The sequence below is a fragment of the Phocoena sinus genome, chromosome 5 (genome assembly GCF_008692025.1).
Source record: "Phocoena sinus isolate mPhoSin1 chromosome 5, mPhoSin1.pri, whole genome shotgun sequence".
Lineage (NCBI taxonomy): Eukaryota > Metazoa > Chordata > Mammalia > Artiodactyla > Phocoenidae > Phocoena > Phocoena sinus.
Window position 1 is genome coordinate 37,089,582 of NC_045767.1, and position 14,328 is coordinate 37,103,909.

At 50.0% G+C, this 14,328-nt stretch overlaps 1 protein-coding gene across 1 annotated transcript in view; it reads right to left on the reverse strand.

The window, feature by feature from the left end:
• STK32B (serine/threonine kinase 32B) overlaps positions 1-14,328 on the reverse strand; it is a 356,081-nt gene that overhangs the window by 11,613 nt on the left and 330,140 nt on the right. The window contains exons 8-11 of the mRNA XM_032631757.1: positions 12,851-12,967; positions 10,600-10,725; positions 7,953-8,084; positions 5,865-5,929 (exon numbers count right to left, since the gene is read on the reverse strand). Of these exons, the coding sequence (XP_032487648.1) occupies positions 5,865-5,929; positions 7,953-8,084; positions 10,600-10,725; positions 12,851-12,967 (440 nt within the window). The remainder of the gene's footprint in view (positions 1-5,864; positions 5,930-7,952; positions 8,085-10,599; positions 10,726-12,850; positions 12,968-14,328) is intronic.

The window sequence follows — 14,328 nt, forward strand, 5'->3', positions numbered from 1 at the left end:
CTGCTCGGGGCAACGGGGTTGTATACACTCGGGGCGATCTGTCAGGGTCTGCGTGTCTCCCTTGGCTGACTGAAAACCAAGGCTCCTATCTTTTATTGGTTGAGATTGATATGTCAATATCAGTCACCCTTTTCCACCTGGCTGAAACTTCCTTTGATGGAGAACCAAGTGAAATGGACAGAGGGCCCTGATTCCTGTGTGATTTCTTGATTTTGAGTTTTCATGAAATTTGAGTTTTTGAAAGAGCCCAGAATCCAGCAGATGGAAGAAGTGAGTTCAAGTCCTTCATCTTCCAAGTAAGAGCTGCAAGAGCTTCAGAATAATTAATAATAATAATAAGTACCTCAGGAAAATGTGATGAGTAAGGATTAGGGCAATGGTTCTCCACTGGGGGTGATCTGCTTGCCAGGGAACATGTGGCAATGCCCGGGGTCATTTTTGGTGTCACAGCTATGGAGGTGCTACTGATATCTAATGAATAGAGGTCACAGATACTGCTAAACATACTACAATGCACAGGACTGTCCCCACATCAAAGAATTGATGTCAATAGTCATCAAGTGTCAACAGAGCTGAGGTTGAAAAGCCCTGGATTAAAGGAACAGGATCTAAACCCAAAAAATCATGTACAGTTACTGTTAATAATATTATTAAACATAACATGTGCAGTGTTCGATTTTTAAAATGTAATGTTTTCAAGGGCTCCAAAGGTAGCTTAAATGTGCTTTTAAATATTTTTATTTCTTTAAGAGAGGAAGCAGATAGAAAATTCACCTCCTCAAACTCCTTTCGCACCAGGGGCTTTTTATCCTGCAAAACTTTGTCAAATGCTATTGAAAAGACTTTTTGGAAAAATCACCCCTGCTCGGATCTTTGGTCAAAATAGGAGGACAAGCCCCACAGTGCACTTCTCAAACTAATGGAAGCTCAGCTGCCCAGGCCCTGGAAGCCCCGACCAGTCCCTGGAAGCAGATGCTCCACCTGGCTCAGTGGCCTTTTGCCAGCTGAGACCATTAACCAATAATAGCTGCATTTCCAGAAAATTAGGCAGTGCTAATTTTAATCTTGTTCTCTGTTTAGAAACTGAAGTCCAGAGAGGTCAGACCTAGGGCATCTCCTCCGCGTTTGCACAGCGGCCTAAGAATGTCTGCATCCCACCATCTCCCCTGCAGGCTTCAAGCATCCTGAGGACATGGTCCTGCTGGATCCACTTCCATGACCCCAAGTCTCAGGTCAGGATATAATATATCTGTCAAAGGGCTGAGTGAGAACCTTCTATGGGAGCTGCCACAGTAGATGCCCGGCCCATGTCCCCTTGGCACTTCATGCCTATGACAGCTTCCTCATCCCACGGAGGGAGGGGAGCTTTTTCTCTGTCCAAGAGTTTTTTTCTAGTTGAGGAAGTGCACCTGGCCCGTGCAAGAGGTAGGTAGTTATGCTGGGGCGGTTAGAGCCTTCAGCAGTATTCTTCCACCCACGAGGGCTCGAAGTTGCAGGTGAATGATCCAGGGCAAAGGAGAAAGAGGGCTGGAAGGTTTGCAGTGTGTATGGCTGTTAGCATAACTGACGCCATCTTGGGCCTGTTCATTTCCTCCTGTCCTTCCACTGACCCTACCTAGGACTGTACTGTGTAGTAAATCTCTTCTCTGTCGTCAGTGGTTTTGTAATGAATAGATATTGTTTAATGATCATGAGGTCCAGGTAGTCTCCAAATAATGATAAAGACCTTCGCTGACATATTCCTGGCACCCACCCATCATAAATCAGATAAGGCCTTGACTTAGGAATGCGATCCCCGTCTCCAAGCACTTACCCCCATACCCTAGGTTAACTATAAAATTGTGATGGTCCCTCGGAGGTGCGGAGTGCAGCTGCCGATGCCTCCAGATTGCCATATGCCCCATCCAATCTGCATGTAAGTTACCCGCAATAAACTTCACAACTGTACTTTATGGAGCTGCCTGCCTCGTTGTGTGGTCTCAAGATACCTTCTCAGTTCGTTGGGCACTTTTCATTCCCTCTGTCCTCGGAGATAGTTTTAGATGGGGAATTCTCATGACTCAGTCCAGAACCAACTGGAGGATGCACGGTTTGGGCACTCTGGTCTCCTGCAGAAATTCTCATCAGAACGACTGGAAGAACATGTTACAGCGCAGATCCCCAGGCCCATTCTCTCAGCTTCTGATTCAGAAGCACACCGTGTTGGTTTCCTGGGTGCGGGGCTGGGGAGCTGTAACACGGTACCACCAGCTCGGTGGCTTATAGTAACAGAAATGTACTATCTCACAGTCTGGAGGCCAGAAATCTGAAACTAAGGTGTTGGCAGGGTTTGTTCCTTCTGGAGGCTTTGAGGGAGAATCTGTTCCAGGCCCCTCTCCTGGCTTCTGTTGGCTGTGGGCCATCCTTGGCTTTCCTAGGTTTGCACGTGGATCACTCCAATCCCTGACGCCATTTTCACAGTCTTCTCCCTGAGTCTGTGTCTCTTTTCTTATTAGGACACCAGTCATATTAGGACACCAGGCAAGGGTCCCCTGCCCCAATATGACCTCATCTCAACTAATTATATCTGCAACAACACTATTTCTAAAAAAGGTCGCATTCTAAGGTCCTGGTGGCTAGAACTTCAGCATATCTTTTTTTTTGGTGGGGGAGACATAGTTCAACCTGTAACAGGTGCAGCAATTCTAAATGCTAACAACCCCCCGGGAGATTCCGACATGACCCCCTGTGACTGTGGCACTTCCGTCTGGTTCTTCTTTACAGAGCCTTCTGCAGAGACAAGGCCTGTAACAGCGGTACATGGAGCAGGACCAGTCTGTTGCACTTTGACGGCCGGGCGTGCAGAGAATGAAAGGAAACAGAACTGCTGGAGGGAGGCAGGGAGGGGCAGCATGGTCCCAGCGGAGCATGAAGGGAAGCCTGGCTCGGCGTCTTGGCGTCCCCTACTGTCACCCCACTGGCCACATGTCTGAGGTCGGAAAGAAGGTACTTGACTTAATTTTCCAGCTACTCAAATGCCAACACAGCAGGTGCTTCAAAAACAGGATTGCAGAAAGACGTGCAGGATGAATAGCGCCGACTTTTTTTTCTTGGTTTAAAAGGAAATCTCTTGCTTTGGGGCAGATCATGCCTCATGAATTGACTTCTCACAGGCACTTTTGTAGATGAGAAACCGCAGCAGAGAGGGTTATGGGTAGATGCAGTGTGGCTCCCTTCCCATGTACTTTGTGGAGCAGGGATGGGGTCTGACATGGAGGGGTTGACGTGATGCTCAGACAGCATCCAGACACCAAGCCGTCCACCTGGATAGTTTTATATGGTGGGTGGGGAGAGGCTGGGGGAAAGGCACTGCTCCCAGCACACCTGCTCTGACAGGTAGCCTATAGCCTCAGAGCCACGGGGGAGCACCTGAGGTGAACAGAGAGGCAGGGATGAAACAGCAGGAACCTCGGTGAAACCCATGCACATCTCCCCTTACAGGCCATCTTCTTTCCTGCCTCCTGCTTTTGCATATGCTGGTCCTTGACCCCGCAGCCTCCATTGGAAAATGACTTCCACCCTCCCTCTGTTAACAGTGCCAGCCTCACTTCAAATCCATGACCACAACTCTCAAAGGGGTTCTCAGCACGGCTGGGCGATCCTACTACATTTCCCTATCCATTCACTCTTTTTTTTTTTTTTTTTTTTTGCGGTACGCGGGCCTCTCACTGCTGTGGCCTCTCCCGTTGCGGAGCACAGGCTCCGGACGCGCAGGCTCAGCGGCCATGGCTCACGGGCCCAGCCGCTCTGCGGCATGTGGGATCTTCCCAGACCGGGGCACGAACCCACGTCCCCTCCATCAGCAGGTCGACGGTCAACCACTGCGCCACCAGGGAAGCCCTATCCATTCACTTTTCCATGTGAGAAAGAACATCTAATTGGTCGAAGCCACTACATAGTTAGATTTCTGCTAAAAGCAGCCAGATGCAACCCCTAACAACACAAGGACGGATATCTCATGTTCATCTTCTTTTAAGGGGAAACAACTTGGATTCTTCGGATTCTAGATTGAAGCATCTTCTGGCACGCGGCACAATATGAAATGTGACTGCTCTCCGCTCGGGTCCGTCACCCCTCTGCCTTTTCACAGGCTCACATTTGCCATCCAGGCGCTCTCTGAGGACCCTTCAGACATGCCTGAACTGATAAAGGACCTGAGGCAAGGTTGCCTGGAGCCCACCATCACTTTGGCCCAAAGTGCCCAAGCTGGTTTGAGCGCAAGTTCCCAGGACTGGGTGTCTACCGCTGGGAGGGGACCATGAGCCTCAGAGCAGGCAGGACCGCCGGGAAATTGTGATGAGCTCTGAAACCGCTCACCACGTCAGTATCCCTCCGCCCCCCGCCCCGTCCCAAGTCTGACGCGCTGTGTTACAGAGGCACTTCCCGTTCTGCTGGGACCAAGGACGTAGTCCCGCAGTGGGTGAGGCTTGCTGCCCAGCTTGGTGTGTGTGTCTGGGCTAACCTGGGCATCCACCAGCCCTAGAGCTTTAGCTGACCAGGATAAATGACAGGCTGCAGTCTCCTTCACCTCCCCCAGTGCCCACTGGGAATGGAGCCCCACCCTGCCCCCCCGACCCAAACAACTCTGCCCCGGGGCCCTCACCTCGTGGTGCTCCACCCTCCATGCATGCTTAGGGAATACAAACTTCCTCAACAGCCACTGGTCCCTGTGTCTGCCAGGCCGTCTCGTTCTCTGGGCACTGTCCTCACTCCTGGAACTCCACGCCTTGCCCTCCTCGCCCGTCAGGACTCAGCCGGGCATGGTGGCTCCAGAAGCTTCCCTGACACCCAGGCTGAGCCTGGCATCTGCTGTCGGAGCCACGCCTGGGCTGCCGTTTTCCATATCATGCATCCCCAGTGCTGCTGTCACCTGCTATAAGCTGAAAATGGTGGAACACTGGTGAACGCCTAAGGGCCAGCCTGGCACGTGTCCATCTGGCCCTCCTGGAGGTAGGGAAGCGCATCCCATCATCTCCGCAAGCCCAAGGCCTAGTTGAGTGTTGGCCAAATGGGGCTGATGTGCTGTCAGTCCTGCCTACAGGGTTTCAGCTCCTGCTGCATGAGCCCACGGCTGCCCAAGCCTCTGCTCTAACTCATCAGGCACAGACGGATGAGCCCCCAGATAGTAACGTCAGCTGGGACCAAGCCTGAGCCTCTGCTTCCGCGACTGCTGTAAGGGCAGTCATGCGGCCAGGTCCGACCCCAGCTTCGCCCCTCCCGACTCAGCGTCATCCTATCTCCTGCCAGCCCATGATGCTGGGGTCCTAGCACTGTCCACACCACCTCACCCCATCAAATAATAACAAGAACAGTGGCAATAACAACAATAATAGTAACCCTTTTCACGAGGACTCCTACCATGCCAGGTGTTGTATGAACAGCCTCATTTAGCCTTACAACAAACACACGGCAAGGGAGTGATTTCCACTTTGTCACTGCTGAAAATGAGGCTCAGTGACGTTAAGTGACTTGCCTTAGGTCACTCTGGCAGCGGAAGAGCCAGGACTTGATCCCGGGCAAGTCTGCTCCAGAGCTTGGGCGCGTAACCATCTGTAGGCCTGCCCCTCTGCGCCAGCATCCTGTGTGCCGGCTTGGTCCTCCTGTGGCCGCCCCACTTCACATGAACACCCTGAGGCCCAGAGAGGTGAAGTTAGTGCCTTGCTCGGGCCACATGGCAGAGGCAGGATTAGAACAACGGCGTCCACCTGCTGTTTCCCTTCCAGCGTCGTGGCTGGCTTCATGGGGGGCCAGGGACCCCGATTCCCCCAGGGAGACTTTCTGCCCTTGGAAGGGCTCTGCCCAGCAGATGCTGGTGGTGGACTTACTTCTCTCTGTTGAATATGATGAATTCTTTCCGCACTGTCTCCAGGCACTGCTGGAGGTGTCCATTCTGTCAAAGAGCACAGAGAGGGGACTGTAAGGGATGAAGCATCAACCAGGGAGTGAGGACGAGCAGAGACTGATCTAAATGGGGCTGGGGACAATCAAAGCGGCTGGAGCAGCCCTGATTGTAGCGGCGGCTGTGCCCCCGGGGGTGGGGAGGGGGGCTGGCAGACAGAGATGCTTTTCTCCATTTTAAGCCATTAAATCCAATTTAAAAGCCATGTTAAAACGGAATAGGAATTGAAAATCATGACCTTGGTTTCCTGATCACTTGAATGTTCGTTAGTCCTAATTAAGAAGCATGGTGGGGAGAGGGAGAAATTTCAGGCCAGCGTGCAAAGGTGCTCAATCTCTTCAGGAACAGGTGCCAAGGACCACCCGTCCCACGGATGCTCTGTAATACACGTCTCAGAGGCTTCCTGGATGCCGAATGTACACTGCATGCCTGTGCAGGAACCCCACACCCTTGTGTGCCCTTACGTACACACACCCAGCCCTTCCCAGGCCAACTTCTGCATTGGGCTCTGCAGGCACTGGCCTAGGCTCCACGATACTTTTAGGGGCTACAAAGATGTTTTAATTTCTTTTCAAGTAAGCTGAAAAAAATGAATTTTTCAAATTGAAAGTTCTATTCATCTTCCTACCAATGTAATCCTGCATTGCAATTTTTAATATATTTTGATGGAGGAAGGGGCAGTTGTGGGTTGAATTGTGTCCTCCAAAAAGGTATGTTGTGGAATGGATAAAGAAGATTTGTGTATATACAATGAAATACTACTCAGCCGTGAAAAGGAATGAAATAATGCCATTTGCAGCAACATGGATGGACCTGGAGATTATCATACAAAGTGAAGCAAGTCAGAAAGGGAAAGACAAATACTGTATGTTATCACTTACGTGTGGAATCTAAAAGATGACACAAATGAACCTATCTACAAAGCTGAAATAGACTCACAGACATAGAGAACAGACTTGTGGTTGCCAAGGGGGAGGGAAGGAGTGGGAGTTTGGGATTAGCAGATGCAAACTATTATATACAGGATGGTTAAGCAACAAGGCCCTACTGTATAGCACAGGGAACTATATTCAATATCCTGTGATAAACCATAATGGAAAAGAATATGAAAAAGAATGTACATATGTGTATAACTGAATCACTTTGCTGTACAGCGTAAATTAACACAACATTGTAAATCAACCATACTTCAATAAAAAATAAAAAATAAAATTTTAAAAGACATGTTGAAGTCCTAACCCTCTGGACTGGTGAATGTGAGCTTATTTGGAAACAGGGTCTTTGTAGATGGAACTAGATAAGCTGAAGTCATCCTGGAGCAGGGTGGGCTCTACATTTAACGATGGGTGTCCCTAAAAAAGGGCCGTGTGAAGACACAGAGAGGAAAACGCCACGTGAAGACGGGGGGAGAGATGGGAGTGATGCAGCCGCGAGCCAAGGGATGTCAAGGGCTGCTGGCCACCGCCAGAGGCTGCAAGAGGCAAGGAGGGACCCTCCCTATAGCCTTTGGAGAGAGCAAAGCTCTGTCGATACCTGATTTTGAACTTCTGGCCTCCAGAATTGTGTGAACACATTTCAGTTGTTTTAAGACACCAAGTGTGTGATACTTTGTGTTGGCAGCCTAGAAAATTAATGCGGTGGCCCACAGAGTGTGGCCCTGGGTGCCTCCACAGTATAAAACCTCTGCAGAGGGTGCTGGGGGCTACTCGGAACAGCGCTGGTGTCGCTCAGCATCATTTCTTCTGCTCTTGCTAACAGATACGGAGGTTCCTGCGCTAGGAACAGGGCTAATGTGAATGACGAGAGCACGGATATGTCCCTCTACAGGGATGATTTCACAGGGCCCTGCTATGAAAGACCACTTGTTCGATGGAGGCATTTTATTGACTGCAAATGAACGTATTTGGTGGGGCAAAGTGACAAGCCCCCCATCTGGCTAAGAAGCAGCTCAACCATATTCACTGGAGTATAGGATTCCTCTCTGCCTGTGGTCTGCTCCTGAGACGGCACTCACCAGAGGACAGCTGTCCTTCGTGCCATCTTTGGACCTGTTCTTTGCCAACCTCTTCTTCTTTTTGTGAAGTGGTTTGGATTCAAGAATCATTTCTTCAAGTTCAAATGTGGGATCACAGTTCAGTCTCCCTTTCTGAAAGGAAATGGAAAAGAAAACACGGTTTGTCTTTGTTCCGTGCCATTGAATTGTATTTTCGTTCATTTGTTCATCCATTCATTCTATCAATCATTCATTCAACAAGTAACAATGAACTACTCCTATGGGATACATCAGCTACACTTTCTTCCTGATAATGAACAGTGACACATCCTCGCTGCACACGTCATCATTTATCCCCATAATCCCGCCCACCTTGCACACCCCACTTATTAACATCCACAGGTTCCCTTGATCTCCTTACGTATGTTCATTTCGTGAGGTTGAGTTCAGTTTTCCAATCTGTTCTTTTCACTTATTTTCTCATACTCTCCTTCTCATGTCATTACTACCTTTCCTATAAATATCATTTTTAACAATTCCATTTAAAAATACCATTTCTGGCCAAAATCTACCCAGTTCCCCAGCCTGGCTCCCTGTTCTCCTGCAGCTAGAGCCAGCTGACCCTCAGGCCTGGCCCTGCCCTAGGCTGGCCTCCTGCCACTTTGGTCAGGAGCAATATTGGTCTCCCTGACTTATCCCAGGTGGCTCTTTTCCATCCTGAGACCCAGCCCAGGATGCTGGCCCTCTCAGGCAGCAGTCTGGTGGTTATAACATCAACGGCTCTGAAGGTGCTCAGAAAAACCAACAACCCAGTTCTACTGCTTTCTGACCTTGAACAAGTTTTTAACTTCTTTGGGACTCAGTTCATTATCTGTAAAGTCTGGATAAGCATTCCTCCCTCATGCAAGATTAAACAAGTTAAAAAAGTTCTTCATGTAGGGCCAAGTGAGAATTGAGTCCTTGAGTAGGTGTCCCTGTTCCTGATTGGATGGGGGCCAGGGAGGGGAGGGACCAGGCACAACCGTGGGGGGGCTGCCAGCCTTGCCACTGAGTCCTACAGCCTCACCTTTCACCTGCGTGTCTTTGAGGGAGACATATAACCTCTCTCTGCCTCAGTTTCCTCATCTGTGTAAAATGCAGCAGGCTCAGTGGGTTGATGAGGATTAACTGAGATAGGGCTTGCAAATCTTCTAGAATGGGTCCTTCCTGATCCATGGCAGGCCTGCAATGACTGACCACTCCCTCTGCTGCCCTGCAGTCCCAGCCGCCTCCCATGGGAGCCCCGGCCTTAAACCCTAACTTATAAGCGAGGGTCTTGCTACCTGCCATCAAACTTGCCTTGGCCAGGCTGCCTCACCTCTCGATGTCAGCCAGTGCCCTGCCGTGGCCAGGACAGGAGGAGGAACCAGGGCTTTGCAGATAGAACTGGGGCAAGGCCTGGCTTTTCCACTCACTAGCAAGTCCCTCAACCTCTCTGGCCCTCAGTTTCCATAACTGTAAAATGAGGGTAAGTGCTCTGAACCTGTGAGGCTGGGGAGCAGTACTACATTCTTTTCCCTTTCCCTTCTCCATCCTGGAGAGAGGTCCCAGCAGAACAGTCCCCGCTGGGATTGTCTGTACTGACAGCACTCCCCCACCTGCCCCGCCGGGATCCTCACACCGCCAACTTCTATGGCTCCACTAATAGTCCCCTTTCCCTTGGTGGCACATCTGTCCCCCACCACTCTCCCTCTCCCAGTGAGCAGGTCAGATTCCAGGCCCAAGTCTTTCCTGGCCTGATCTATCTTCCCTCTCTCCCTCCCTCCCTCCCTCCCTTCCTTCAATGGAGGCTCTGGATCCAGACTGCCTGAGGTCAAGCCCTGGCTTTGCCAATTTCTCACTGAGTAATCGTGGGCAGTTTGCTTAACCTGAGGCTATTCACTTAAGCTGAGACTACTAACAGGGCCCCCCTCCCTGTTGTGAAGCGTATATGACATAATGTACGTGAAGCTTTAGAACACGCTTAACCCTATTGGCTATTATCATTAACTGATCCATACTCAGGTGACAAGCACATATTGAGGTCTTCTAGCAGCTTCTGGGGTCAACCATTGCTCTGGGATCTCTCTCAGGCGAAGGTCAGCCAACCCACCCTCTGAAGCTCTCGGGGAATGGCGGATGCACGCAACAGAACGTTATTGACCGCTAACGCAGACCTAGGCACCTGTCCAGTGGGGAACCAGGGAGGGTGAGATCCACTCCAGGTTAGGGGATGGAGAGGCTGGCTGGGAAAACGTCCCAGAGGAGGCAATGACTGAGTTTCCTCCTTATCCAGAAGGCAGTTACCAAGACCCTCCAGTGGACCACTTGCTGCGTTTTATGCTGTCTGGAAGGAGGGGGAGGAGATTTCCAAGTGGACAAGAAAGGCACTCCTGGAAGAGGAAGCACTGTGTTCACAGGTATGGAGCTAAGGAACAGTGTGGCCAGAGGGGACAACTGCAGGCATCTGCGTGTGGACCTCGGAAATCAGGTACAAATCCACCCTGAGTCTCAGTGAAACGTGATTCCTCTGGTGCTCAGGTGACCGTGGCCAGCAGGGGCCCCACTGGACAGCTTCTGGCGTCTTCCTGCCCACCCAGGTGGGGGACCCCGCACAGGGCGGGATGCCATCGAACAGGACCTCACTCACATTGGGTACGAAGCCGGGCATCAGGGCCTTCTCCCACACCGCGTCCCAGTTCATGTCGGCCAAGTAGGGTGCACTCTGGACGTCACCGAGGCTGGACAGGCGGCTCTTGGGGTCCTTGGTCAGGAGCTGCAGGTAAAGGGCAAACGTGCTCGCTTGGGCAGTGCACCCCACCGAGGTTTGTGGGGGAATCCAAAGGTGGAGTCTTGGGAAAATGAAGGTGCCCCTGCTTTCTGCGTTCCATGAGTGTCCTGCCCTGTTTGGGCTGCTGCGTTGGAAGCATCACCTACACTCATCTCTTTATAGCCAGGGAGGAACGGAGGGGTCAGGCTGCTGGAAGGTCATCCAGCAATGGGCTCTTTGGACAGGGACTAGATTTTCGCCCGCCCTGCTCCCCTTGGGAACTCGCACCCTGTGACATGCCACCTCTCAATGAGGTCTGCAGAGGCTTCCAATTAAAAATAAAAAGAATTAGCCACCTTGTTTTAGGACTTTCAGCTTGGTAATGGGATGCACAAAAGCATAATAAAATTTCTCCCTGGACAGCTATGAGGTGACCTCTGCAGTCTGATGGAATGGCCTCATTTGTAGCCAAGGGGTCAACTTTTAGCTTCCCTTCAAATGGAGTTTCTGCTAATAAGGGGTGATGCAGTAAAAGAAAAAAAATAGCCGTACATTACCTTGCATCCAGAGGGGTTTTCAGCTTTCAAAACACTAGCTTATCTGGTGCAAGGACACTGAGGCTAAAAATGAAAGACGGGGCCCAGCCCTGGGAGGGCTACTCGGTAGCAGTGTGGCCCCGGCTGAGCTGCTGGCTGTGCTGTGCATGTTTCCTCCTCCGAAAGAAGGAAGGATAATGGTAACTCTTCCACTTCTGGCTCATGAGTCAGATGAGACCCATAGGGGATGGATGAGGACCTGGGACACACCAAGGCAGGATGCCACCCCCAGCTGCTGGCAGGTGGGAGCTGGAATCAGGACCCCTGCCAGTCGGCTCCCACCTGCCACTGCAGTGAGTGGGCTACAGTCACACCATGGGAGGGGCACCTGGCAGGGTCGCACCTGCTGATCACGGTGGCCTCTCTCTAGGAACTGTCCCCAGAATGACGGGTACAGATTTAAACAGAGACGCCGCTTCAATGCCCAGGGCAGGGCGGCGGTGGAGGCGGGTGGTCACCGTTTAGGACAGCAGTTAGCTCTCTGACTCCATGGGTGGGTGGGAGGTGGAGGTGTTGGCAGGTGGGTAGAGCTTCCAGGTGATTCCAATCAGCAGTTGGTTAAGGACCACTGATGTCTAAAACCCAGGGGGTGAATCTCCCCTAAAGCAATTTAACTGATGAGTAATTCCCTAAGTCATCTACAGAGTTCGGAGGGATTAAGAGCTGACATCTGGAGTTCAGAGAGCTTGCATTTAAATCCTCCTCTGCCTCTAACAGCCTTGTGGCAGTGAGTGAATGATCTGCTTTCCCGAGCCTCAGTTTTCCCATCTCTACTATGGGGGCACTGACACTACTCCTCTCACAGGGCATGTAAGGACTAAATGAGCAGAGCCCCCATATAACATTCCCCCAACCAGTGCTGGCTGCCGTCATCATAATTCCTTCATTAAAGGTGACTGGTGCTGACCACATGCAAGGCTCGACTCTGTGTCTCGGAGGATTCCGAGTGAGTTTAGCTGAATGCCAGCCTCAGAAGGAGGGCGCCACGACCCACTGCCCATGCTGAACTCGAGCTTATCAGAACACAAACAACAGGGCCTGCCCCACCATTTCTGATTCAGCAGGTCTGCGGGTGGAGCCTGAGAATCCGCATTTCCAACAAGTTCCCGGGGGATGCTGGTCCAGGAACCACCTTGGAGAACCACTGCTTTATTCTACTAGCAACTACTAGTTCCCAGGAAAAGTCAGGAGACGCCCAATGTCTTAAAGGTCAGTGAGTTAAAAGATGATTTGTAAAATTTTTAAAAAGCTATATGCATTAAATATTTCTAATTACTAGAAGCTTGTTGTGGAGTGAAAAGAGCCTGTGGGCTTTGTTGTCACAGACGTGACTAAAAGCCACCTTGTCCAGCGGCTTTGTGATCTTGATGCGGGATGGTGAGAGTGTTTACGATGAGGCATTAGAGGACCGCTGACTTTATTATTTCCACTACTGTCCCACCATTTGTTTTCTCATTCCTTAATCTGCTGGTCTGCCTGTTACTGCACTGAGTGCCCAGCTCCCTGGCCAGGTGGGCTGGCGGCTGCCCCCTTACCTTCTTCAGCAGGGCGACCATGCCCTTGCACCACGTGGAGGAGTAGTGGACACGCTCCACCTTGAAGATGTTGAGGATCTCATCGATGGGGGTGGCCGAGTGGATTTCATATGGCCTCTGCAACCAAAGGACAACAGGTGGCATCAGAGAGAGAGACCCCATGTGGTTAAAACAGACATAGAGAACAGACTTGTGGTTGCCAAGAGGGAGGGGGAGGGGGAGGTGGGATGAATTAGGAGATTGGGATTGATAGATATACACTATTGATACCATGTATTAAATAGATAACTAATGAGAACCTACTGTATAACACAGGGAACTCTACTCAGTGCTCTGTGGTGACCTAAATGGGAAGGAAATCCAAAAAAGAGGGGATATATATGCATGTATAGCTGATTCACTTTGCTGTACAGTAGAAACTAGCACAACATTGTAACGCAATTATACTCCAGTAAAAATTTTTAAAAAATAATAAAATAAAGTCAGCTCTGCACCTTTAAGCTCCAGGCTCAGCCTTAATCTGTTTGCGTGGTTGTGGAGAAACCCAGGTCCTTCGACAAGAATACTGGCACATACTAAGATCCATATTCCATCTGCATCAGGTAAAGAGTTTTACTGATGCTCGGTTCTCACTTAGGATGTCTTGACTCAGGAAACCAAGTGGTCTTTATAAGGTAAAGTAATTACATGTTCTGCTGGTGAAAGTGATTTTGGCAGCAGGGCACTGGATATATATATATATACACACACACTCATTATGGAGTGCAGGTGCATCTCTATTCCAGGAAACTCAGTTTACAGAAATTGCCAATTTACCGAGAAATGGAAGAAACAGGAAAAGAACTGCGGTAGACCTGTTATTTTATTTTATTTTTTTTACATCTTTATTGGAGTATAATTGCTTTACAATGGTGTGTTAGTTTCTGCTTTAAAACAAAGTGAATCAGTTATACATATGTTCCCATATCTCCTCCCTCTTGCGTCTCCCTCTCTCCCACCCTCCCTATCCCACCCATCCAGGTGGTTACAAAGCACCAAGCTGATCTCCCTGTGCTATGCGGCTGCTTCCCACTAGCTATCTATTTTACGTTTGGTAGTGTATATATGTCCATGTCACTCTCTCACTTTGTCACAGCTTACCCTTCCCCCTCCCCATATCCTCAAGTCCATTCTCTAGTAGGTCTATGCCTTTATTCCCGTCTTACCCCTAGGCTCTTCATGACATTTTTTTTTTCTTAGATTCCATATATATGTGTTACCATATGGTATTTGTCTTTCTCTTTCACTCTGTAAGACAGACTCTAGGTCCATCCACCTCACTACAAATAACTCAATTTTGTTTCTTTTTATGGCTGAGTAATATTCCATCGTATATATGTGCCACATCTTCTTTATCCAATCATCCGATGATGGACACTTAGGTTGTTTCCGTCTCTTGGCTATTGTAAATAGAGCTGCAATGAACATTTTGGTACATG